Below are 25872 nucleotides of genomic sequence, written 5' to 3'. Positions count from 1 at the left end.
AGCATAAATAAGATAAATTAGTCTCTTGCTATATTCAATTCAAAGAGAGACTTTAACTGATTACAGTTCTAGTTTCAGGTATTTTCAGTATTTTTTAAGTTATTGTCTAAAAATGTTTCAATTTTGCAATCAATTTACAATTGAGTGATACCACCCATAAATTATCACTAAATACATCTTAAACGAAGTACTTAAACAGCCGGCATTAAAGACCAGAACCGCTTATTCAGCAACAACCAAACATAACCTTGGTATTAAACTCAGAACAGTACCAGTTCTAAGCTGATTCCAAGACTGAGGTACTAAAATGATAGTAGTAATTTATTATACATAACAGTAGACCTGCACGCAAAGTTAGCGATGGAAACAGATGAGACAAGTTAATCGAGAATATGTTGCAACTCATCATATAGCCTTCATAGATTTCAATACTAACATATTCTAGACTTGATCTGAGAACATGATTCATTCCAGAGGTTTATGGAATTTGCATGCATCGCGAAATTTGCGACTCTACTGTTTGCAAATAAGGCGAATTTCACATACATCTTATAATTATTCAGAATCAGATTCCAAGTCTACAACTGCATCGAAAAGACCGTACAATAAACGAGTGACAAATGACCAACTCACGGACGTCTTGAAGAAGGCTCCGAAGTTGATGGCTAATCCACGGGAAATCCGTTTGCTAGGAGATGACGACGACTCAGCTATAGTAACCAAGAAACCATTCCAGAAAGTAGACAAGCGTTACCAGAAGGACCTTGATAAGGTAGTTAGCGTCGCTGAAAAGAAGGTTAAAGCTGAAAATATTGAAGAACTGACCGATATTAAAGCAATTGAAGTCGAGAAATCAAGTAAAAGGCGAAATGGACACAGAAACAGTGACCAGGAACCACATACAACTAAACTGAAGAACAGAGATAGTCGATTCGACAACAGCAAGAGCAATAATACCCGAGATTTCATTTTGGAAAGACTCCAGAAGTCAGACAAATCTATCTTCCTGAAGAGCGTCAGACCCACGATATCCAAATCCAGAGCCATGAGAGTAATGAACAGAACCAAGAAGTACGGAGACAAGATAGGAAGAGACAAACCAAACAAAGACAAACTAGGCAAAGACCGCACACGCAAGCTTGTGAAAGTTGATTCCGAATTGATATCAGTCAATGAAGACGAACTTGCTAGAGCCAAAGAGCCAGATTACGAACAAATACCGATGTTATCACACGAGTTGGATAGAGTGCTATTTTCTCCAGGAGTACATTTCTTACAAGATCCAAGAACCAGAATCTACAACTTTCCACCATTTTTGAAGAAGATCATTAAATACGAAGACTTCAACTTTGAGGCTGTAGGTGCGTTCCAGAGAGTGTCAAAAGACTCTGCCTTATTAAATATGTGTAAAGCAACTGATAGACAGTACTATTCTTCTACATCATCTATGACTTCTACGTTGATGCAATTCTACTACTTGCTCAATAACTTCACAACTGATTCCGAAAAGTTTGCTTCTAGATTTGGTTCGATTCCATACACTGGCTTAATGACCAAATTACCTGCCAGTTTGATCATAACTCCTAGAGGGAAGAATAGCCAAAACAAAACCATCTATTCTATAGAATCAGACAAGTCATACGACACAGAGATTTTATTACTGGCCATGGGTCATTGTCTCGAGACATTGTTAACGACAGAACCAGAGAAATTCAAAGAGTACAACATCGACTATGATGGCGATGTAGAGAACCCACAAAGTGTATACAACTACTCTAAGTACGGCAAGTTTTTGATGCGTTCACAGCTCGATTGTTTTGACTCCAGATTGCCCCGAAAGACGTTTGATCTCAAGACAAGAGCCGTGTGTTCGATTCGCTATGATGGAGCCAATCCCGATCTCGAAAGGGATCTGTACCAGATCTGGAGGTTGAAGGGAGAATATGAATCGTTCGAGAGAGAGTACAACGACTTGGTGAGAACTGGGGCTCTCATGAAGTATATGTTCCAAGCAAGAATCGGACAGATGGATGGGATATTTGTTGCATACCATAACATCAATTCGTTCTTTGGATTCCAGTACTTGCCATTAGAAGAGTTAGACAATGTATACTACAACCATGAGACGTTTGAATCCATCAAGCATACGGATCCAAAGTTGGTGGACATATCTCCAGAGGAAGTGGATTTGTCTACGCTTTCAGAACAATTGCCAACGTACATCGGAGAAACCCAATTCAAGATGAGTTTGAGCATCTGGGATAGGTTGCTCGAGACAGTTACCAAGCAAGTAGGAGACGATGTAGCCTTCCGGTTAATTCTTAAGGCTGAACGTAGAGGTTCTCGCACCAGCTTGAAGGTGTACGCTGTGCCTATAGACGAGAGCGAGATATCTGCATTACAGGATTTCCCTACACAATTCCAAACCAGCTTCCGTGAAAAGCTTTCAAATGAGGATCGGTTGAAGAATTTGATACAGCATCGCGATGATTTGATGAAGTTCAATGAAGAAACCTTCGCGAAGAAGGAGGTCTACGCCTATACCGTTGTTATCGACAGCCACATTATAGGTGGCACCCCGTCTACAGAAGAGTTTCCACTTCCCAAGCGCGTTGGTGAGGATTGGAAGGTTCAGTATCTGATGTTGAAGTACGAATCGGATGACGGAGACATCAACCGGAGCAAGTTGCTCAATCTCTTGCGACTCCCCACCGATGCGATAACCGCCGGGTTTGAAAGAAGTACCAGGAACAATTCGTCCGAGCCTGTAGAAGCAAGAGAGAGGAGAAAATTGACCCGTGAAGAGATATTGAAGATCTACTCGAAGATAGGCAGTGCCCGGGCCAGCAAGTGGAGTAACAAGGACTCGATGAACAGGGTCTACGAGCCATTGACACGAGGAAAAAATAGTATAAAGAAGTAGAGTACAGAAGGGTCACAAAATCTACACTATCAACACACAGACGAGATGTGACAAATGCCATAACTATGACAGATGTTATCAGATGACATGATAGCCATTATAAGTACGCTGTCATGGACGGGAGGAAGAGCACGAGATAATTGGAGATAAATGCAGATAATAAGATGAGACGACACGAGAGAATAACCTGAGTTTGCGGCCATCTGAGATGTTCCACATGATAAGGACAGTAGCTCGAGCAAACGGAAGTCATGTGGCTGCGAACTGGAGGGGCAGGTCTGCAACACAATAGCAAATACGAAAATATAGGGGATATGACTAACCAGCACGTTCGTGCGAACGGATTGCACCATCCCATAGACGACTTACGACTGTATAGACGAGATAGAGCATGTATATAGCAGGGAATGGATAGCAAGGTGAAGCTAGACGTACAGGGATGTTATACAGTTAGTGGTCCCAGTAGAGTAGAGAGTAGACAGCGAGACCAGAATACAGACGGCCGTGGAAACATCTGATGAGGCAATATGCGATTATACTCTCCAGTAAGTCTGTAGCCACCGCCCATGAATTTAGCTCGGAAAAGACAATCGACAGAGTTTGAATTACTTTATCTGGGAAGCTGAAATGGAACTATTTCCCTTACCAGCCGAAACAGCTTTAACTTTGGCTAATGGGGCCATGACTTGTGTTGAAATCTGGATTTTACGACTAACACAACTAGATTCGTCTACAACTCGTCTGTGACTCTTGTCCAGTCTGGCATTCCAAGCTTATCAGCTCCGCTAGTGCGATCAGTCTAGGCCCCGAGGCTAGACAAACGGTTGAGCCATAAACTCGTATCCTCCGTCTGTCCACGTACTTCCCCTCCTTGAACACACCTCTGCCGCAACACAGCACCGCCGAGTTCCTTGGGTCCGTCCAACATATTTGCTGCGGGACATATCTCAAAATGGAAGTGTTGTTGTGTCCAGCGCCATTTTCATGCGCAGTCTCAGTGAGCAGAAAAGTCCGGCCGGAAAAATTTTCCGCGTGTTGCACTCATCAGATCGTGATCGTTTTTCTCAGCCATTCGTCACCAGGTTGATAGTGATTATATATTTCAGGAGGTGGCCCGAATTTGGACGCCGGTGTTTTATCTGTTTCTTTGTAGTTCTTCATTCATTACCATTTAATACAAATCGTTTTATTACTCTGTTATCAAGACACAACTAGTACTGTTTTACTTGATATTACTCCTTAATAATACTACAGTAACTAATAGTATACCACAACTAATAGTGCAACACAACACCTAATAGCACTATAGCCACTATCGCGACTAGTAAATTACAACTTATATACTACTAGTCCTTACTACTCTTTCTATTTTTACTTGCTTCATTCCCACCGCAGTCATACCACAGTCACAGTATCACTATGACCTGCTAATACAGCTACAGACAACACACCTATCCATAATGACTGCACCAAAAGTAACCTTTGACTTTTTTGACATGACTCCCCCCAACGAAAGCTATATACAAATGGCCGGAGGCCATGGGTCTCCTTCCAACTCAAATTCCAAAAGACCCGAGAAGATAACCATTTCCTCCAGCACCTCGGACATGAAGTTGATTGACTCAACTAGCTCCATCAACTCGTTGTTCGATAACGTGGGCAACAGCTACAGCAAAAATACCACCACAGCCACATCGCCCGTGATTTCCCGCGTTGACCTGAACTTCTTTTCATCTGGTACGAACTCGGCTGCTAACTCATTCGCCAACCCTTACCTCGTACCCAGACTTTCTCCTCTTGAATTCACATCGTTGGTCAACGAGAAGTTGATTTCTCAGCACGAGAAGCTCGTGATAATGTTGTCGGGTTTGCCAGCTTCTGGAAAGAGTACTATCTCCAGACAGCTCAAGAACTACATCAACGCTACCAGCAACTTCACGGCCGAAATCTACAACGCAGGCAATGTACGTAGAATGAACAAAAGCTTTGACAACTCCGACTACTTCAAGCCAGACAATGTTCAAGGCAAAATCGACCGTGAGAAGTACGCTGATATCACCGTCAACAACTTGATCAACGACTTGAACTCCAACGTGATCCAGGTAGGTTTCTTGGACGCCACCAACACTACCATCGAAAGAAGAAAGAGAATGATGGACATTATCTCCAAGAACACGACCAACACCTGGGTTGCCATCATGGATGTTCAGTGCACGAGCAAGAGATTCATCAACTTCAACATCTCAGGCAAAGCGCACAACAACGACTACAAGGGCAGAAACTATGCCGAAGCCGTGAGAGACTTCAAGAAACGTTCGGAACACTACTACAAGGTTTTTGAGCCCATCACTTCCGAAGAACTCGAACTCTACCCACTCGCAGTTTACTTGAAGATAGTCAACTGCGGTGAGAGCTTTGAGTTGAAAAATGTAGATCCTGGATTCAAGGAATATCTGCAATTATACAAGGTTATCAGTGAGTTTGCTTCTCAGTACTACGACAACGAGGGCAAACGCTACACTGAAGCCGTAGATGCTTTCTACAATAATTCCATCAATGCCGCCAACTTCGTGCACTTTGGATGATTAAGATCGCAATAAACTATCATGAGTACACTTACATTATAGAAATGACCACATTACGGGTTACAGGATAGGACAAAACTGGACACACCAATTGATGATTTTACAATAGAGAACACAATACCAATTGATGACACTACTAAGAGAACACATTCATGACAATAATCATTCATTCTAATTCACACACTATCGGTTTAGGTTTACAAGAGTATATTCACTTCACTTCAATCTTGCCACCGTCACGGTTGTCTGATTCTTATCAGTGCACCATCTGACTGTGGTATTGAGCTATTTTTTATGTACAGAAGGTTTCTTTACACACATAAAATATTTTTTGTTATTTTTACCACTTATAGAACGAATAAACACGGGATTGTTAGGGCGTCTAGCTCTATGGAATAAAAACTGCTGCTGTAAATGGCTAATATTGTAGGGCGTAAAATTGGATGGTAATTCTTCTTATCGCATTAATTGGATGTTACTATTTGTATTACTGTATCACTAAATTAGGCACTAATTAGACAGTAGATATTCGCAGTCTACTACTCTACCACTTCTATACTACAGCCCGTACACGTGCACACGTGGTGGATCATCAATTCGTTTTCTATCTCTAGCCTATAGTGTTCCATACATGAAATTAATGACCCCGTAAGCCAGGAATGGAACCCCAGTTGCTAGGGGCCGGAGTGGCTGCAATATCGCCATTCCCGCTATTGCCATTTCCGTTGTAGTCGTAGCTCGAACCCAATCCTGGCAAATTGAGTCCTGGGGTATGCGAACGGTCTCTGTCCTCTCCATACGGCACTGGTAGTGAGTCTGTAGCCGTGCCACTGGAGCCACTCGGATCTTCGATAACAGCATTGATGTTGTTGTTCACCGAATAGTACCATGCTCCATGCTTGTCGTCTGTGTACAATGGGTCCTTGTACGACATTGGATCGTTGGGTCTTGCGCGGGACCAGAATCTAGCGGTCTTGTCTGAACCAGCAGAACACAACAAATGGCCCAAGGGGTGGTACTCTAAGGCATGGATGGCTCTTTCGTGTGCATATGGGATTCTATGCACTGCTTCTATAGAGCCTACGGAAGACGAGCCGTAAGAGGTAGACTTTTTGGAAAGCTCACTGGTGTTGCTATCAGGAATATAGGAGTCGAGAAGGTAATGACTCATGGATCCGTTGTAGGCAGCTGTAGTAAGCATCGATGCATGTGTAGGATGCCACGAGACACATGACAAATCGGTCTCGCTATCTCTCAAGACTAAGATATCTTTCATTGTACGCAAGTCAAAAACACGACATGATCTGTCACGAGAAACAGATGCCAACAACCTTTTGGTACCTGTAGGCTGGAATCTACACTTGTTTACTGTATGTTTGAATCCATGCAATGTTGTGACACAGGTAGAACTACGAGGATCCCACAACTTGACCAAGTTATCCTTGGATCCACTGACGATCAACCCCAAGTTGGGATGCCAGTCAGCAGACTTGACTTCCCAGTGATGTCCAGCTAAGGAACGTTCCTCTTTACCGTTGTTGAAGTTCCAGATTTTCAAGGTGGAGTCATCACCACAGGTCAAGAATTTAGAGTCGTTAGGTGAAAACGCAATGTCTCTGATTCCCTGAGTATGGCCATTGAGGATATTGACGTTGTTGAAGTTGGGCTGCCAGTACTTGATGACACCGTTCAGATCACCAGACAAGAGCCACTCGTCATTGTGCGAGTACTGCAATGCGAGAATTTGCGAATCATGCGCTTGCATAATTGTCTCGAAGTTGAAGGTCATCCCGTTCCAGATAGTAAACTCTCCACTATGTGATGCTACCAATAGACGTCTACCTTCAGGGGTCCATTTCACAGCATTGATAGAATGTTTAACCTTGTTGGACGACAAATGCACGAATTTGGTCTGGATATCCATCACAGCCATGTTGTTCTTGTTGTTGGCCGCCCCTAAGTTGGAAGACGACGAATATGCGAGAGTTGGAAGAAGGTCTATCAAATACGAGGACTCAGGTCTGATGCTACCTATAGCCTGTTGTCGCTGAGAAAGCCCCAAGTTCTTGTGGATATACCACCTTCCCATATTGTTGCCATGGTCTACGATTCTACGATGTGCTGTCTTTTTTTCTTGAGATGCTAATTGTTGTTCGATGTTCTGGTTGTACGCTGCTAGCTTTTCCTGAACCTTCGGGTCGTTGCTGTTATTGTTGTATCTGTTATTGTACGAAGGACGGCCGTTGTTATTTCCATACGAGTTGGAGTTGTATCCGTTCCCGTTGGACCGATTGCCGTACATTTTCTGGTTGTAATGGTAGATAAGTATGGATAAGGCAGAACCTTGAATTGTTAACTGCGTTTAGAAGACTGAAAAGTAGTAGCGAAAATGTCGCCGACATTTTTTACCAAATGAGTATGATGTCGCACGCTTTGTATAACCAAGACGGTGAACAGCTATAAAGAAAGTTACAAGCAGCACAGAAGGACGGAGGGACAAATTATTGTATACGAATGTTTCTCTATGATTGGGAAGCTTTCAAGATCCAACATGGTTTTTAAAAATTGATATTTCAGGTATTTGTATTAAAGAGAATTATGCCTTACTTACTAAAAATGACTGCGAAAACTACTTGAACAATTAAAATGTGGATAAAAGAACCAAATTCTTGCCGTATACTAGCAGTCGCTATGGACAATTGTACAGAACACAGCTCTGACGTAAGACCATATAGTGTTATAATTGATATCACGATTTCAAATCAACTCTACCCAACAACTTCAATAGAACATAATTGGAATAAAATCTCAAATACACTGCTCAATCGTACCATCTCTGACCCAAAATACCGACAATGCACATACCCAAGGTCTGGTCAATATCATTCCTTCTGTTATGTATACCATCGGCCCATTCTCTGGCTCTTCCACTCACGTTCCCTCAATTGGTAATCGATTTAGTCTCTAGCCACAGTGTGCATAAACGCAATTGTATTTCGCACTGTTACTAGAGCCCTTGTGGGCTAGCCTTTGGACTGTAATTCTCCTCACTAATATAAAGCAACGGTTTGTCGTGAAATCTTCTGAGCGGCCTCACTTTTATTTATTACTTATCTATACATTTTCAGCTCGTTAAATTACAGCCAATATGGTTGAAGTATACTACCACGACAACAACGACACCCCAGACAACTTCACTGATGCTCACAACTCTGGTGTACCTGTTCCTTTAGAGGATTTGGCTACGATTGGGGTTTTCTACAAGAACATCACCAACTTGGACGACTTGAACAAACTTGCTACTGAAAGACAGTACAGAAACAGAGACGAGGTCAACTTGAACTTGGCTGCTTTCAACAATGACTTGGATGCTTACAACAGAAAAATGCAGCAGTTCTACAAGGAACACTACCACGAAGATGAAGAAATCAGATACATTGTAGATGGAGAAGGCTACTTCGATGTCAGAGACAAGAGCGACAGATGGATCAGAACCAAGTTGGTAGCCAACGATTTGTTGATATTGCCTGCAGGGATTTACCACCGTTTTACCTTGACCAATGACTTGAAGTACGTCAAGGCTGTAAGATTGTTTAAAGATGAACCCAAGTGGGAAGCTATCAACAGAGATGCTGGTAAGTTGAGTGAAGCTCGTGAAGAGTATGTCAAGAGCATTGCTGTATAAAAGAGTAGCTAGCAACGACTAAGACAGGGAGCATGAAGCTACATTTATAGTTATGACGACTATGTCTTTGTCCAAACAGTATCACTATACTTGTTTGTCTATTTAGTTAGATGTATTTATTCCTTTTGGTTTACGATGTTTTTAAATGAATTATGTTTTATTAGGTATTGGCCGTAGTATATACATTGTACTTTCGTAGAAGAAGCTTGTGATGCCTACACGGGCTGGTTTCCTCGGATGATCTTGATGTGGTTGCTGGTCTTCCACTTTTCTAATTCCTTTCTGTTCTTGGTCAATTCTGCTTCTGCCTTTGCCCTTTGTTCTGTCAAAGTAGCCACTTCTTCCTTCAATATGTTGAGAACTTCGTCCACAGTCTTATTGACCAAAACCCCTCCGATCATCTTGAAACATTTACGGTTTTTCTTTTCCTCAGCTGGAATTCCATTCAAGGTGTTCTCTACTATAACATGCTCGTTGATTTGCATGGAAACAGAAGATAGTTGGTTTTCGAGCTCGGCTATGTTTTCCTGATAGATGTTGTATTGCTGCTGCAACTTCTGTGATATCTGCTCTTTCTCGGCATTAGTAGACATGGCGGACTTCTATATGTGGAATTGCTTAACAAAGATTACTGATTCTCGATCTTGATATTTCAATATATATTGTTGAAATTTTCAGTGCGAATTTAAGATCGTTAACTATGAGACAGAGAGTACAGTAATTGTGAGCCCCAGAAGACCGTACAACAAGCTTCAACAGCCATAATAAACTTCGTACACAGTTACTCACACGGTCGACTAAGTACTCAGCAGAATAATTAATTTTCAATAGCTATCGACTAATTACAGAGTCACTTACATAATTTTTAGTGAATTTTCATTAAATAAAGGTAATATTAGAACTAATAAAACACTAATGATTAAAATAAAATTAACAAACTCATTCTCAAACAAAACTCAGTAATCGTCTTCTTCTTCAGTAACTTCGATCTTATCCAAAGAAGCAGACAATGCAGCCAACTTCTTGGCGCCAACCTCAAAGTACTCCTTCTGGGCATCGACAAACACTTTCAATAAGCTGATGTTCTTGGATGGCTTCAACAATCTCTTCATTTCGACGACAGCAACTTCGGTTGCACTGACCAACTCGTCTTCTTTTGAAATCAATTCTTCATTTTCTTGGTCAGTTTCATCTACCTTGGATCTAATCAAGTCAAACTCGGATCTGGTCGAATAGACCTTCTTACGCAACTCGTTGACCTTGATGAACTGTTCATTCAAAATGGCTACCAACTTGTCGTTCACTTCGGCCAAAATCTTTTCGTCCTGGACTAACCTGGCATTGGCAATCTCCAAGTAAGAAGAAGACACCTGCAACAACGCCAACGACAAAGGTGCTGCAGAAGTCTTTAATTCCTGCGAATGCTTCTCAGCAAGAACAGACAAGGCTCCGTACAAAGTCTTAGGAAGAAGGACCGAAGTTGTCTGTATGGCTACATCTTTTTCTGCGCTATCAGCATCACCAGCCTCTTTTCCCAACAAGATGTTTTCCAACTCTTGTGGAGAAGAGACGTTCTTCAATTGGTTGAATTTCGTGGCGAGAACGCCACCAACGTTGGCATCCTTAATCTTGGTGATGGTGTAGTTACCTGGAGGATAATCGTAGCTGATATTGTTGAAGGTTTCGTTGGAGTACTGGATCAAGTCCGTGTAAAGCTTCAACAACAAGTCGCAGTTTGTTTCCAACTGCAAGTATTCTGCGGGTAACTCAGAGACTTCAATGTTGGAGTTAACGTTGAGGTTGGCCAAATGCTGCACTTGTTGCAACTGAGTCAGAATCAACTGAGTAGTCTTGGTAGCAAATGGCTGGATCGACTCTCTGAACTGATCTACAGTCTTGCCTGGGTTAACCTTGGAAAACGATTCCTTGACCTGGTCTACTGTGGGAAGAGACTCCTGAAGCGATTGCAAATTGAAGGAGGGAAATTTGAACGACATGTTCTGGAAATAGAATGGTACGACGAACTGGGATACTGGAATTAAGAATGACAATTGTGTGTGTTCTTTAAATAGAAAAGCGTAGGAGATTTGACCTTTGGATAATTGCGTCACGTGATGGCGTCAAGAGATAAGAAGGTGTTAAGTGTGGTTTGTGCGGTTCTGGAGAGGGAACAAAGTGATTTCTATTTGTGCAATTATGTATACAACAACCAAATGCTCAATTTTGGTCAATGAAGATTGTATGGGAATTATTTTGAGCTTTTTTTATCCCTTTTAATGCTGAAATTGCCAAAATAGTTACACTACTGCCAATTCAGCTGCTACAGAAATTAGTGGGAAGAAAAAACCCAAGACGCGATGGTCATCTTGGAGTATCACATGCAGGAAGGACAGAATGTAAGAATGGAATAGACCTTTTCATACTGAATATTCTCTACTGATACATATTCTTGAATAACTAATCACCATACTGATTCTTATCCTCTATTTGCTACACAACAATATTTGATGATATTGTAACCAATTTTCAGATTTAGTTCACATAATTTACAAAATTGAGAGTACACAATTTCAGGAATCAGATTTCATCATATATTACTGATATGATATGACAGACAATAGGACATACTCCAAGCAAGCATCGTACCAGGACAAGAGAAATGTCCTAAACCGTGCTCATTTAATTGAGCCCATTGTACGGCACCGAATCCAGGACTCACTCTTCTACAAACAACATCTACACCTAACCAACGAAGCTAGCATTCTCCCAGTGATAATAGACCAAGTACACTATCTAGCTGGGATGGATTCCAGCGGAAGGCCCAGCCCTTTCATCTGCTGTTTGCTCCGCTTGCTTGAGTTGGAGCCGTCCATGGAAATTGTACAGACCTGTCTCGACCAATTGGGTTACAACGAGTTCAAGTACCTCACAGCATTGATGCTCATCTATATTCGACTAGTAGGCAGTAGTGATTTGGTATATACCACTTTTGACAAGTATTTGTCTGATTTCCGTAAGTTGAGAACGAAATTGAAGTCCCCCATATTCAACGAAAAGGGTTTACCTATCAACTACAGACTCACCTATTTCGATGAGTGGATCGATAACATGCTTTTGCAAGAGAGAGTAATGGACATTATCTTGCCCAGGTTGACTCCACGAAGAAACTTGGTGGAAAAGGGATTGTTAGAGCCCAGAACATATGCAGTTAGAGACGAGATAGAGGAAGAAGAAGTCGATCAAAGTAAAAATCTGGACGATGAATACGAAAGTGACAGCGACTAGCTCTATAGAATTGCTGTGCTCAGTATGTTGCAGGCAATAATAAAAACATATCTATAAATACATTCGAAAAATACAAAGTTTGTTCGTCTACTACGTAATCGATACAATATATTCACAAACTGCATTCCTTTCTATCTCACAAAGTTGCATTTCTCTATATCAGCAGGGGTTTACCCCATCTAGTATAGAACAGAATAAATCAAGTCGCGCTACCACGAAATTCCATGTCTATACATTACGTCACAAAAGTTCGAATACAGAATCTTTAGACTATTTTTTCTTTTGACTCCAACAACCAAAGACATATCACAGCCTATTCCAGACAACCACAGTACGTTTTCGATGTGGGTATAATCTAGAAGAATCATTTATAACAGTTATCCCGATAAAAATCGGAAAAATTTTCAAAAAAAAAAAATCACTATGGCCATCACAAATCTATCTGTAGATCATTCTCTGACTGACAGCGATAAGCATGCTTCCAAGTCCAAGATCATATTTGTCACCTTCGTGTTTATCCTATCGCTTGTTTCGTTTGTAACACAGACAGAGTTCACTTCCCAAGCTTATCAATTAGGATTCAGCGAACCGGTAGTATTGCTTTTGGTTACCCATGGCTCCTGGTGGATTCTCTGGCCATTACAGGCAATAGGCGTATCTTTGTATAGAACCGTAAACAAATACAGACAAAACCAGAGCCAGAGTCAAATCTTGCAAGACCAGAACCAGACCCAGAGACAGCATCGATACAGTGCTAGTTCTGACAGACAATACCATCGTTTAGCCTCCACTTCAGAATTGCTCGAATCTCACATCGATTCTGAACATCCTTCTGACGCTATACCAGGACTAACTAGACCCGTGAACTATGTCTCATACTTCAAGAAATGTTTGGTAAAACAATTTCACAATGTGTACCACACCTCTATCTTGATCTTTGAAAGTAATGTCAACGACGACAGAACCACCGAAAACTTGAATTCACTTATAGAGAAGAATCCTCACGTTTCGTACTCAAATTCCATCACTGAATGTGTCAAAACATTCTTTGCTACTCCTTCTATTCAATACGTAGTTAAAAAGGCTCTCCTTATCACATGTTTACTTACCGTCGCTGGCTCGACTTGGTACGGTGCCATGGCAATGACATATGCTTCAGATGTTACAGCTATCTATAACTGTTCTGCATTCACTGCTTATGCATTTGCCATTCCCATCTTGAAAGAGAAGTTTTCTTGGCTCAAGGCCAGCTCTGTAGTCATTGCAGTACTGGGAGTCTTCATTGTTGCCTACTCTGGAAGCGATGCAGACTCGCTGTCCAGCGAAGATTACCCCTACAGATTCTGGGGAAACTTGATCATCTTGATTGGAGCCATCTTGTATGGTTACTATGAAGTTCTTTACAAGAGATACTTGTGTATTCCTCCTCACTTAACTGCCATCATAACTCCACGTCGTCAGCTGACATTCGCCAACTTCGTCATGGGATTCTTTGGTTTTTTCACCTGCTTGATTGTTCTCACAATAATCTTGATCGCTGAAGTTTTCCGCATTCATAGCTTCAATTTCTTCAACTATGGCGAAGACACTACACTCATCTGGAAGTATATAGTAGGCTCTATCTTCCTGAACTTGATCTTCAGTGCCTCTTTCTTGACATTGATGGCACTTACCAGTCCTGTTCTTTCATCTGTCAGTTCGCTCCTCACAATCTTCTTGATTGGTTTGGTTGAATGGGTCATGTTTGGCAATGTTTTGGATTTCCAGCAATTGTTGGGAGACTTCTTGGTTATTGTAGGGTTTGTTCTCTTAACAATTGCATCCTGGAAGGAAATCAGTGAAGGACAAGACGATGACGATGATATGGACGTCGTCAGTACATATTCATTTGCTGTCAGTACTGAAAGCAGCGGCAACTAGATCTCACACATATTGCCAGTGTATTATAATAGCTTATTATCTTATCTTAGTAATGGGCGCAAAAAAAAGTATACAGTTAGTTACAGGACAGTAGTGATAAGACAGTAGTACCAGAGACCAGGGAAAATCAGCTGATTTGTATAGATGTTCATATACTAGTAAAGATTCCGTGGTATAAACATCATATGTTGTCAATTTCATTGAATGACAATACCATACCAATATCTGATATTCTTATGGTTCAGGTCGCAAAATCTTGGTGAGCTTAATTGAGATTGAGGTGCAAAATATATGAGATCAGGTTTGCCTCCAACTTTTCGCAATTTCCGTACTACTCTTTTTCTACTTCTACAGTAGGTCGTTTAGTTTTATTATCAAGTACTCAATCGAAGATGACAGTGGACGAGCATGATATAAGCGATGACTCGTTGCAGGGGTTGTTGAAGGCGTTGAACTTGGATACCTTGAAAAGCTACAGAACAGACTTTGATCAGCTTGATTTCCAGACCTTGTCACAAGTCAAACAGGAAGTCGAGTCGCAATTGTCGGTTTTATTTGATGTCCTAAGGAACAAATATAGAGCTGATATGGATACTCCACTTGTAACTCATGATGGATTTCCTAGAAACGATGTGGATGTCGTTAGTATCAGATTGATTCGAGTCAAAGTAATAAGATTGAGAAATGACAACAAGACTATAATAGGACTTTTGGAAGACAAAATGATACAGGAGTTTGCCTCACGTCAACAAAATGAACCTGAATCGTCCTCACAATCTGAACAGTCAGGATCAGAATCGCAACGATCTCAACAAGCATCTAGATTCGTAGTACCTTTTGCACTTGTAAAGGATGTAGCCAATCAAGGTCCAGCATATATAGCTGGATTGCGAGATGACGACAAAGTCATTGTGTTCGACGAAGATATCCATGCTGCCAACCATAACAAACTTGCCAACGTTGTGACCAGAGTAAGGAATAGCATCAACAGAGGTATCCCAGTAGAAGTTTTCCGGGGCGAAGAACGATTACAGTTGATTCTACAGCCCACGATGAATTGGGGAGGCCAAGGTGTACTTGGATGTAGATTCATTCCATTGTAAAAAGAAGAACAATTGAAGGGGGGTTTACTAAAAACAGAAGAGACAATACCAATAGTAGGATTCCAGCGGAGACAAAATCAGTGAAAGAAAATGGTGAAGAGAACGTGAAGGCTGATGATAAAATATAGGTTTATGGGTTATCTACGAGATATTTAAAACCTGTAGTCATTCTATTAACGTAACTATTACTATTACCATTACCATATTTACAGTTCCCATATTAACAATTATGCATAGTCTATAGTATCTTTCTCATTTATCTTGTCTAACCTCCATGCAATGTACTGGTAAAAGTAAACACATCGCCAGACTCAAGAACGTACTCTTCCATGCCTTCCAATTCCCAATCGGTGTCGTTGATAAGAACAAGAATGCCCGGACGAACGGTATCATCTTCTATGAATACTGGTATATCTTTTGGATCAGCAATGATGGACTTTGTGATGAGCTCGATCAAGTCTTTAACGGTAGCTTCACCTTCCTCGAGCGGAACCTTCAAGGAGTGTTCTCTGACTTTGTTGGAGATGACATCTAAGCCACCAAGGAACTCTACCTTAACTTTGAAGCCCATTATTGAGTAGAGAAGAATGTTAAAGTAGTTTTGAAATGTCTTCCTGAAATGTTAACGAAATGTTAAGTATGGGTGCGAACATCCGAGCCGCAGAAGATGGGTGCAAATTGCGAATTTAGAGAATATATGGCAAGAAGGAGAACAACAACAGAATTGAAAAGAGTCTGAAATTTGGATATTGACGACGACGCTGCCCATCAACTGAACTTGTATAATTTGTAATGGAACATTCTAAAATGTTGTATAATTTTGTCTTTAGAGCCCATCTTTTGCTGCTAGAGAAGTATACTTTTGTACATAAAACAATTCTTTACACAATAAGCACTGGATAATTGTAATTAAAATAATGTTGAACACATTCAATGGTGAATTCAATCTCAGTGTGAATACCTGAAGGCAACGATACGAGAACCTGCTATCTTCTTACCATTCACAGTCATAGCCTTAATACTCAAGCCTTCTTGCCTGTTCGTGTACCCACGCTCGCTCCTGCACTCCAGCTTTGCCGATTTTTCAACACGTAACTGAACCTCTAGGAAATATCAACCTATTCAACACAGATCATTCAGCTACAAACACGTCTGTTCTTGTCTAGAAGATTGTCGTCAGCCAATTGCACCACGTATCCATCATGAATGCTCGAGTGCTCTTTTTGGCCGTTTTTCTGTTTTTCGCCGTCTGTTCAGCCATATCTGCTGTGGATTTGGATGTTCAACATGCTTTAGTAGTGTACGACCCTAAGCTCAACGACTTGAACGATACCGAAACCGTCTCAACCGAAGTGAACCAATTGCTCAACAACTTGAACGATAACTACAAGGTAACCTTGAAAACTTACGACGACGAAGATATCAAATTATTCTTTGATGATGCTCTCAGATACGACCATCTTGTACTCTTACCTTCTTCCAAGAAGGGAATAGCAGCTAAATCTGGTCTCTCCCAACACCAGTTGTTGGACTATATCAATGGTAATGGTAATATTTTAGTCGTAGGTGGAGTCAGCGCAGTTTTGCCAGATGCCATCCGAGTATTCTTGAACGAAATTGGCATTTATCCATCACCTAAGAACTTCAAGTTGACCGACCATTTCCACTCTACTCCTGAAGGTAAAGTTGAATTGGACAGTACTACCAATTTAATCCCAAACAGAATTGTCAAGACTTTGTCTGTGAAGGAATACGAAGGAAGTGCAGCTTTAGTCAACAACAACGAGCATATTTTCCCTATCATCAAAGGCTCACCAACCTCCTTCACCGCCAAAAGTGCTGTAGAAGCCATTGAACAAGATGCTACTTGGACTTTTGGAGAACAAGGATTTTTAGCAGTAGGATTCCAAGCTTTGAACAATGCCAGATTGGCATGGGTTGGCTCCGAAGCGCTTCTTGCTGAAGCTGGTTTGTACAAATGGACTTTCCAACAGCAAAATGTCTTGAAATTACAATTTGTAGAACACTTTAAGGAAGACACTCCTTTGGACATTAACCCAACTTTGTACAGAATCAAGGATCAAAGTATATATGTTATTGGTGTTTCTGAACTTGTGGATGGTAAGTGGGTTCCATACGAAGTTTTGGAGGAAGAAGACCAGCTCCAGCTTGCCTTCAAGATGTTGGATCCTTATCAAAGACTCAACTTATTGCCTTTGGGATTCGTTTCCTCTACGAAGGAAAGTGAGCAATTGGACGCCTTTGCTTACTTTGCCAACTTCACCGTTCCAGACCACCATGGTATGTTCACGTTTGAGTTGGACTACAAGAGAACTGGATTGTCGTACTTGAGCGACGCTAAAATTGTCACTGTGAGACACTTGGCCAACGACGAGTTCAAGAGATCGTGGGACATCACCAATTCTTGGTTGTATGTAGCCAGTGCATTCTTGGTAGCAGTTGCTTGGTTCTTGTTTGTTGTAAACTACATTTATGTCAGCAAGACCGATCTCAAGAAGAAGAACATCTAGGTTCGCGGTATAGAAAATATCAGTGTATACTATAAACATACAGGTTAAGAGAATTTGAATGATTTGTGGTAGAGATTAGTACAATGAGTACAATAGAGACACGAAGCATAAGAAAATCAAGTACAAGAGTCATGAGCAGAAGAAGAGAAGGAAGTATGGGAAATTCGAGCCAGAAACATAGTTCAGATTCTATAGATGTTAGTATAAATTTTTGAACGATCTCTAAGAATGTCCAGTCTTGTCAGATATGTTTTCTACTATCTTTGACAACTATCTTCACAGCGTGCTCAGTTGTCCCTATCAGTTGATCATCATGTAGACTGGGTCCTTACAAATTTGTCACGTACTCATAGATGCAGACTTATTTCTAATTTAAACATATCTGATAAACATATCAAGTATGTCTGACCAGTAAACATGTCTGTAGAAAAAAGGATCGAATAAGATGAAAACATAAAAAGCCATTCTGAAAAATATGTCCATGAAAAATCCTTAAGAAGAGCAGGTTTTAGAATTGTCAGGTGACTATTTCCACGTATCTCGCTTCCGTTGTTTCCTATTTTTCACATTCTTCTCTATGCCGGGTAAGTATACCGCAATCTGTCAACTACAATAACGGAACCCTAGCATTCTAAGATTGATCTGATAAAAGTCAGAGATCCGTATTTGTCCTAAAAGTCGATTCAATAGAATTCCACGCAACTGTTATAGAATCTGGCCTTTTTGTCCTCCTCTCACCGCATCAATTTGTAATGTTCCATTTGGCTACGTCTTTGTATACCCAGTATACCAAAAGAGAGCAGTACAATATTCTTATCTTGGGATTGGACAATGCTGGAAAAACCACATTTTTAGAACATGTTAAGTTACTATATGCTTCGGCCAATGAGACAGCTGTCAAAAAGAAACCACTGAAGTCTGGCGAAGAGTCGCGATCCACAGCTGACATCTTGAAGACTAAACGTATTCTACCAACTGTGGGCCAGAACACAACCACAATCAAATTCGAGGCTCTGAGTGGCTCTGAATTGGCTTCACAGTTCAAAAATGTAAACCTCAAGTTTTGGGATCTTGGTGGCCAACGATCGTTGAGAAACATGTGGTCCAGATACTACCATTCGTGCCATGGTATCATTTTTATCATAGACTCGACAGATACAGCCCGTTTCCAGGAATGCTATGAGACGTTGATTGAAATTGCACATGATGAATCATGGAACAACAGAGAGTATGGGGAAGGTGAAGGTACTGTCAATGTGCCCATCCTCATGTTGGCCAACAAACAGGACTTGCCCCAGGCGGTAGATTTAGTATCGTTGAAAACCGGAGTATTTATCCAGTTGGTTAGTGAGTTAGAAGCTACCGATTCCAAACTTTTACCTGTATCAGTGTTGGAAAACCAAGGGTTGAAGGAGAGTTTGGAGTGGTTAGTTACAAGATTGATATACAACAAGAGCAGCAGGATGCCCCAATACAGTTGAACATATTTTGAAGGTATTATTATTATTATTGCATTATTACATCCTATAGAAGGGAATTCTCCAACATCTACTTCATTTCTCTTTCCAGTCGGTTGACGTTGTTTCATTGACTGAAACACCATTCTAGTTACTACCTTAATAGCATATAGAATCTAGTTGATTCCGTTCAATTACATGTTGAATGTTACAATCTCTGCTTAAGTATTATCACTCAAAGCATATTACTAATCACTAGTTCACTATTCCAATCTAAGTTCATTGTCATAGTTGATAGGTTGTCCAATTACCCTGTTCAATATCACAATATATAACAGAGAATTGCAACTAATAACCAAGAGTTTCATTATTACATTTCATTCCCGTTAATCTTAACGTCATTATTATTACTGATACACCTATAAATACCTAATACTGTAAACTAATTGTATAACCTTCTATCCAATTCCCTCAACACGTTAGCCACAGATTGCACTTCAACTTGCATTCCTCGAGTAGTCAATTTCCCTACCAATGTGCTGAAATCTACCGAATTGAACTTCTTGTGACGTGACAACGTCTTGTAGGCATCCGCACACGGTATGAACATACCATTGTTCGTAGAACCAGGACCTCCAGGGGTAGCTGGACCCGAAGCTGGAACGCCAGAGCCAGTGGAAACAGGAGTAGAAGGATTGGTAATAGGGGCGGCCATAGAAGGCAAGCTGGTCCTAGAGCCAGACCTGGATATCATCTGTGGTTGAGGCGATGCTGTAGAGGAAGACCGGGATCTAGAGCCTGGCTCATTCTTCTCCTTGTTGGCTACAGTAGTACAGAACAATGTCGACATAGGATCCATTTGACATTGCCTACAAGTACCAGGATTACCAGTACATTCTGAGTTATCTTTAGAAGCATCATTGCCAGAGTTGAGCGTCGATAACGAAGAAGAAGTTGATGTAGAAGACTCAGGATTAAGTCTTCTGGAAGTTGAAGTAACTACAGTAGGAACCACTCCTGGAGTAATATTGGTGATTTCCCTGAATTCCACAGAGGGACCTGGATGCATCACTGGCAACGACAGTTTACGGAACATCTTGTTGGAGTTCATCTGAAGCGGAGGCAACGTTTTGTGTTCGTTTGACATCTCGTCGTCCACCTCATCACCTTCTTCTATCGTCTGTTGGTTTAAAGTATCTGATAACAATGCGGCCTCCTTAGCTGCTTCACGACAGACACATGGAGTATCAAACGAGCAGAAACCACAATTCTCCATGGGTGAGTCTTCGTTGAACTCAGCACTGTCACCCAACTGAGAACTTGTCTTCATGGATGTGCTCGAAGCCTTCTTGAGTTTCTTCAAGTCAGGCATAAGTTTAGTCTTGGTTGAGAACTGTTCCGTGAAGTCAATCTCCTGAGCTTCGGTATCTACAACCTTTCTCTTATTTCTAGACAAAGAAACTGCAGGTACAGGCTTAAACGAATTGACAGTTTCTTCTAGTTCTCTGGCTAAATCCTCTGCTTTCTTAGGAGCTGGATCTTTCAACCCTACAGATTCACAGAGACATTCATCCTCGAGACAAACTCCGCAATCAAAACTACTGGAGTCTCTATTTTGCTGCAGACTCTTGCCATGATCAGGAGTTGTATCAGACGACGTACGAGGAGTCAAATTGGAACTACCTTTGACACTATTATGATGTTGATGTTGATGGTTATGGTTATGGTTGTGATAGTTATGACTGTTAGCATAGGATGGAGGAGAGTCGGTTGAAGGAGCTGGCGAAATCTGCTGAACGGAGTAAGCGGAGCTAGCCGGAGAACCGGTATTGTGATTTATAGGAGAATTGCTTATAGATGACTCTCCAATACCTAACGAAGACTTCGAAGAAGAAGCTGGTTGAGCCATTTGGGACATTTTCAACGTCGTCTGCGTCTGGGAATTACGAATACTGGACATATCTGTACGCAACTGTTCTATGCTTTTGATCAAGAATTGGTTTTCTACCTTTAACTTGTTGATAGTATTCACAAGCGCCATTTCCTTAACTTCTTTCTCTTTCTCCATCTCCATGAGTTTCTGTTCTAATTCTTGAACCCTGGTAGCTCTTCTTTCACGGAAAGCGCGTTGGGCAGCTCGGTTCTGAGCCTTTCTCTTTGAAGCAGGGGTATCTACACTGGGTTTTCTGCCCGGCTTTGGTCTCGGAGGTAATACCCATTCCTTGGACGTCATAATAGTGGTCATTCCAAGGTCCCCAGAAGGACTGGCTACAGAAAGAGAAGTAATAGGTCTGGGAGAAGGCCCACTTGATGGAGGAGATCCTGCTAGAGCTATGGGTGAAGGCTCCAGCTTAGGAGCTATACTTGGACCTCTAGTTGACATCGTAGATATGACTTTAATGTAGTTATTATAGTTTCACTATAGTTATTAGGATATAGTGTCGTTTAATGCCTAATAACTGGATTATAGTAAACTAGAAAGACAGATCTAGTAGATTTAATGAAAGAATCAAGCTTTTAACTGTTCGTATGGATTGAATTATAGGCTCAGCCTGCGGTAATAGTCCTATGGGCTGTGTTGATGTTCTGTTGGTTGGACTGTTTCTCCCCTTGAAAATTGTAGTTAGTCAGCTGAATATCACTGACGGCTAGAAAAACAGACTTAAGCAGCAAACGATAGAAGATTCAAAGTATAGTGCTATCCCCAATAAACGACGTAAGGAGACTATGCCAATACTAATGAAAAGTAGTATCTAGTTCTGGTGCAGAAAAAGAAGATATGTGCTTCGGGAAATCGAGCCTGTTTTTGTTGCGGGTGATGGAAGTCGCTGATGAAAAAGATAAAAATCATTTTCTGCTTTGTGTCATTTTCCTTACATGTGCCTTTTTTACAAATTTTCTCATTTCTTGTCACAGACTTGCTATTGGCTGGAGGTCGCTGAGGAGAACAGACCATTCCTAAAAAGAAAAGACAAATATGCTCATACTGTGCGACCAACTTATCGTGCTACTTATGCCAGGATTTGGGAAGTTATTTGATCTGGCTAATTTCCTCTACCACGGCGACTTACGAGGGTTACAATATCTACTACATCTAACTTCTCTACGTACTAACAGTATCCCTAACATTTCATAATCCACTGTTTCCTTTCAACTCTTCTTTTTTCCAACGAATCTTGTCAACTTTTCCTTTTGTTCAAGGCTCCTTGTCTTGCTCCATCAGTGTAGTTTCTTCTTATCCGAAGTCGGCCCTTCCTGTACAGGAAGTACTGTTCGGTGATATTCTTGATAATGTAATGGATAATTATTGTTCAATTGCTTATACCAGTTGCTATCCACAGGTCTACTTTCTTACACGGCAATACCGCCTTCCTGTACCGCCGCATCCAGTTGTATCGGACTAGTTAGTCATTGGCTGGATCAGCATCGGTCCCGTCAAATCCAAAGTTATAGTATAGATCACGTGGTTTTCTCGAATTTTCATCTACGTTATTCCATTCCATCTTTTGGCACACTTCAGCCGTAATTACAAGGTGCATTCAACTACTTAGGTATATACATAGAATGACGCAGAGTCGTTCTGTTCATCAAAATGTTCATCTCGGTTATTTTAGTTAGTGCTATTATTGAGCAGCTGCGGCTTCTTGTTCTTTCTTGACCCTTTCAGCCTGTGCCTTCATGATGTCCTCGGGCTTTGGAGCACCCTCAGTAAGCAACTGGTTCAACGAGACCTTTCCGAACTCTTCCTTGTTCTTCTTTTCCTCTTCCAAGAAGATCTGGGCGTTTTCACGCATGTACTTTTGCATCTGCTCATATTGGAACTGACCGTGTTCTCTGATGATGTCCAATGGCATCTTTTGTTCTTTTCTCACGGTAGGCAAGCCCAACAACTTACCAATGAAGTCACCAGCATTTGGCAAGTCGCTACGTTTGTGGTCATGAGCCCATTGTTCTCTTAACTTTCTTTCTCTTTGAGCAAATTCTTCAACAATGTTACTCTTGTCAGAGAAAGAGTTTAAAATAGGTCTGACGTCCTTGACTGGCTGGGTAGCCAAGTATTCCAAGAAGGGGATCATCTGGATCAAGTAGTCGTCCGACTTACCGTCCCAAGGCTTTACAATCAAGGCATTTTCTGGTTGAGCAGAGACACTTTCGGGCTCAACGTCAATAATGACAGTCTTGCCCAAGTCACGGTTCAACAACGACAAGTCCTTGATCAACTTTCCGTCCTTGTAGCGACAAGCCTCCCTGAAAAGTGCATAGGAAACGTATGCGTGCATTGGGTCTAACTTGAGAACTGTTTTCTCGGAGTACATCTGGTAGTTAGATCCAAAGATGACGATCTCGTAGTACTGCGACAAGTAGCCCAAGAAGTAGTCCAAGCCTGGTCTCTTGGCGGTTCTCCAGCCATTCTTGGTATCCCAGTTCGAGTGAATCAACAAGTCGTCCAATGACAATACCAATGTCAAGGGTCTACGATAAGCTTCAGGAGCTGGAGGAGGCAACAAGTCTTCAAAAGCAGGTTCAGAAAAGAACGTAAACAAAGAAGACAATCTCTTGTTCAAACGAGCATACATCAAACCAGGAGTGTAGCCGTTATCTACTTCCTGAGCCTCGAGAGCTTTGCGCTCTTCTTCTGAGTCCCAGTCTCTGCATAAATAGCCTACACCAAGAATGGCACCAGCGAAAGTCAGCAAGTAGAAGTAGTTGGCCATTCTTTCACGCTTCAAGTCTTTTGAAGTCTGAGCTCTCTTTCTTCTTCTACGTGGGCCTTGTTCGGAAGAACCGTCGCTTTCGCCACTGGCTCCGTTTTCTGTTTCTTCAACCTTTTCGGGGATGTCTTCAAAGCCCGCTTTGGCAAGCAAGTCGTCTGTTAAAATGCTCTGAGGTTTTTCAGTCTTCTTTTCCGTCTTGTTGGTAGAGTAAAACGAAACTGGTCCTATGCGAGAAACAGTCCTTGAAACAGAAGCAGCAGCAGAAACAGCATAAACACTGGGCATTTGTGCGAGTCTTCTGGCCACAAGACTACGAACGCTCATGGTCACTGAACGAGACAACATCTTGGATCTATAGTAACGACAAATGGAAATGTTGTGGAGTTGGAGGACGTGATCTAGACTACGCTGTAGACGGTAGCTTAATCCGATTCCAGTATGTACAAGAAAGTTATTTTGATACAGCTGGAGGTGGATATCATCTTGAATTGGTTTGATCTTTTGAGCCAGTTACTGAAAATTTTCGATGTCCAAATGCAGGTCTGAGACTATTAGTGGCTCTAATATGGGGAGTGTTAAGCTGAGTGATATAGAGATTAGATTAAATTGAATACTGTTGAGGTTGAAATCCTAAAGCTATCGGATGGCAAGGTTCAATTGCTTGTTACAGGATTCAAACAGAAAGATTTGCTCATAAAAATAGCTGCACCGTATGCTCCATACTAATGAAAATCATCTTAGCTATGTGATCCTATACTGAGAGTGCGATTCTACATCTTTTGTTACTATGGGGAATTTTTCAGTATTTAATTCTTCTTAATGCCCTACAGGCCACATTCGTTTCTGTCACCACCCAACACAATGATTCTGGTACGCTCTGGAACTACTGTAAGAATAGCAAGCAATCCAACGAGCCTCCTGTCAGCTTCAAAATTTAAATTTTACATTCCGTTGTCGTCTATACCGAGACCCAGTCTCTATTTCTCCATTTTTCGCTCGTATTCCACTACCAAGAAACCACAGTCTTTCATTAACAACAATTTTATCGTAAAGTCGCTTAACTACGTCAAGAATGTTGACGAACAACAGAAGCTGTTGGAAAACTACAGCACTGAAGACAAAGTCAACGAGCTCCTCACCCATATTCTGACCAATAGTGAGCTTCTTTATATGCTCTCTCTATTCCATTATGAATGCCAGAAGTTGAAAATCACTAATTCAGACTTGAAAAATAGAAAAAAATCAGTCAAATTTACTCTCAACTTCTTCCTCCGTTTGCAACCCATCAATGAGGCTTTCTGGGATGTCTGCCACATCATCAATATTTCCAACCATAATCACAAATTGAGCTACAATGTTCACGATCTTGGACTTTTGGATCCTAAGAACTTCTCCGATGAAGTCTACAATAAACTCCAAACTGGCATTTACAACGGTGTAGATTTCCGCAATGTCGAGACGGTGTCATTTGCCAGGCCAAATTTTACAAGGGAAACCGAGAATAAGTAATGAATACGAAAATGCACATATACAGATACTATTTAGATTATATATAAGGAATTCTGCGTCACAATTGGCAAGAATTTGCAGCTCTACGAAGAGGCTCTTGTATTTATTCTTGTACAAAAACGAAGTAAGCTAGCTTCAACTCTTGCGGCCCTCTTGAAG

At 41.2% G+C, this 25872-nt stretch overlaps 15 protein-coding genes across 15 annotated transcripts; 9 read left to right on the top strand and 6 right to left on the bottom strand. All coding sequences in view use genetic code 12, as the record gives it.

The window, feature by feature from the left end:
* Window positions 1-460: 460 nt before the first annotated feature.
* On the top strand, window positions 461-2923 carry PET127 (putative part of mitochondrial translation system; the record flags this gene model as incomplete). Its single annotated transcript, XM_001387772.1, has 1 exon — window positions 461-2923. The coding sequence occupies one exon, from the start codon at window positions 461-463 to the stop codon at window positions 2921-2923; it is 2463 nt and encodes an 820-aa protein (XP_001387809.2).
* A 1113-nt stretch (window positions 2924-4036) lies between these two features.
* Window positions 4037-5849, top strand: PFK26 (6-phosphofructo-2-kinase). The gene has a single exon (XM_001387771.1). It carries the CDS (start codon window positions 4384-4386, stop codon window positions 5506-5508), a length of 1125 nt encoding a protein of 374 aa, XP_001387808.2. The 5' UTR covers window positions 4037-4383; the 3' UTR covers window positions 5509-5849.
* A 296-nt stretch (window positions 5850-6145) lies between these two features.
* PFS2 (polyadenylation factor I subunit 2) lies at window positions 6146-7810 on the bottom strand (the record flags this gene model as incomplete). Its single annotated transcript, XM_001387365.1, has 2 exons — window positions 6146-6300; window positions 6340-7810. The coding sequence occupies 2 exons, from the start codon at window positions 7808-7810 to the stop codon at window positions 6146-6148; spliced, it is 1626 nt and encodes a 541-aa protein (XP_001387402.2).
* Window positions 7811-8656: 846 nt separating this feature from the next.
* PICST_37619 (conserved hypothetical protein) lies at window positions 8657-9193 on the top strand (the record flags this gene model as incomplete). Its single annotated transcript, XM_001387770.1, has 1 exon — window positions 8657-9193. The coding sequence occupies one exon, from the start codon at window positions 8657-8659 to the stop codon at window positions 9191-9193; it is 537 nt and encodes a 178-aa protein (XP_001387807.1).
* A 215-nt stretch (window positions 9194-9408) lies between these two features.
* GIM4 (prefoldin subunit 2) lies at window positions 9409-9786 on the bottom strand (the record flags this gene model as incomplete). Its single annotated transcript, XM_001387364.1, has 1 exon — window positions 9409-9786. One exon carries the CDS (start codon window positions 9784-9786, stop codon window positions 9409-9411), a length of 378 nt encoding a protein of 125 aa, XP_001387401.1.
* A 363-nt stretch (window positions 9787-10149) lies between these two features.
* GVP36 (Golgi vesicle protein) lies at window positions 10150-11190 on the bottom strand (the record flags this gene model as incomplete). Its single annotated transcript, XM_001387363.1, is given in 2 exon segments — window positions 10150-11088; window positions 11104-11190. 2 exon segments carry the CDS (start codon window positions 11188-11190, stop codon window positions 10150-10152), a joined length of 1026 nt encoding a protein of 341 aa, XP_001387400.2.
* A 610-nt stretch (window positions 11191-11800) lies between these two features.
* PICST_52656 (conserved hypothetical protein) lies at window positions 11801-12478 on the top strand (the record flags this gene model as incomplete). The annotated part of the gene is made up of 1 exon (XM_001387769.1): window positions 11801-12478. One exon carries the CDS (start codon window positions 11801-11803, stop codon window positions 12476-12478), a length of 678 nt encoding a protein of 225 aa, XP_001387806.2.
* Window positions 12479-12901: 423 nt separating this feature from the next.
* Window positions 12902-14398, top strand: PICST_80841 (conserved hypothetical protein; the record flags this gene model as incomplete). The annotated part of the gene is made up of 2 exons (XM_001387768.1): window positions 12902-13150; window positions 13181-14398. The coding sequence occupies 2 exons, from the start codon at window positions 12902-12904 to the stop codon at window positions 14396-14398; spliced, it is 1467 nt and encodes a 488-aa protein (XP_001387805.2).
* A 392-nt stretch (window positions 14399-14790) lies between these two features.
* Window positions 14791-15501, top strand: NAS2 (probable 26S proteasome regulatory subunit; the record flags this gene model as incomplete). The annotated part of the gene is made up of 2 exons (XM_001387767.1): window positions 14791-15182; window positions 15222-15501. The coding sequence occupies 2 exons, from the start codon at window positions 14791-14793 to the stop codon at window positions 15499-15501; spliced, it is 672 nt and encodes a 223-aa protein (XP_001387804.1).
* Window positions 15502-15766: 265 nt separating this feature from the next.
* Window positions 15767-16072, bottom strand: URM12 (ubiquitin-like protein; the record flags this gene model as incomplete). The annotated part of the gene is made up of 1 exon (XM_001387362.1): window positions 15767-16072. The coding sequence occupies one exon, from the start codon at window positions 16070-16072 to the stop codon at window positions 15767-15769; it is 306 nt and encodes a 101-aa protein (XP_001387399.1).
* Window positions 16073-16679: 607 nt separating this feature from the next.
* WBP1 (oligosaccharyl transferase beta subunit precursor) lies at window positions 16680-18083 on the top strand. Its single transcript, XM_001387766.1, has one exon. It carries the CDS (start codon window positions 16704-16706, stop codon window positions 18030-18032), a length of 1329 nt encoding a protein of 442 aa, XP_001387803.2. The 5' UTR covers window positions 16680-16703; the 3' UTR covers window positions 18033-18083.
* Window positions 18084-18784: 701 nt separating this feature from the next.
* Window positions 18785-19513, top strand: ARL3 (putative ADP-ribosylation factor in the carboxypeptidase Y pathway; the record flags this gene model as incomplete). The annotated part of the gene is made up of 1 exon (XM_001387765.1): window positions 18785-19513. The coding sequence occupies one exon, from the start codon at window positions 18785-18787 to the stop codon at window positions 19511-19513; it is 729 nt and encodes a 242-aa protein (XP_001387802.2).
* A 418-nt stretch (window positions 19514-19931) lies between these two features.
* SRP40 (jun-like transcription factor) lies at window positions 19932-21872 on the bottom strand (the record flags this gene model as incomplete). The annotated part of the gene is given in 3 exon segments (XM_001387361.1): window positions 19932-20122; window positions 20141-21172; window positions 21233-21872. The coding sequence occupies 3 exon segments, from the start codon at window positions 21870-21872 to the stop codon at window positions 19932-19934; spliced, it is 1863 nt and encodes a 620-aa protein (XP_001387398.2).
* A 1240-nt stretch (window positions 21873-23112) lies between these two features.
* Window positions 23113-24528, bottom strand: TIM50 (mitochondrial inner membrane protein required for protein import; the record flags this gene model as incomplete). The annotated part of the gene is made up of 1 exon (XM_001387360.1): window positions 23113-24528. One exon carries the CDS (start codon window positions 24526-24528, stop codon window positions 23113-23115), a length of 1416 nt encoding a protein of 471 aa, XP_001387397.2.
* Window positions 24529-24845: 317 nt separating this feature from the next.
* Window positions 24846-25713, top strand: PICST_52909 (hypothetical protein; the record flags this gene model as incomplete). Its single annotated transcript, XM_001387764.1, has 2 exons — window positions 24846-24914; window positions 25219-25713. Coding segments are annotated over 2 exons (564 nt in total), but the record flags the coding sequence as incomplete, so codon positions are not given.
* Window positions 25714-25872: the final 159 nt, after the last annotated feature.

This window comes from Scheffersomyces stipitis, chromosome 1, assembly GCF_000209165.1.
Source record: "Scheffersomyces stipitis CBS 6054 chromosome 1, whole genome shotgun sequence".
NCBI classification, from domain to species: Eukaryota; Fungi; Ascomycota; class Pichiomycetes; order Serinales; family Debaryomycetaceae; genus Scheffersomyces; species Scheffersomyces stipitis.
The sequence above is the reverse complement of the archived record's forward strand: the minus strand, read 5'-3'. Positions and strand labels throughout refer to the sequence as shown.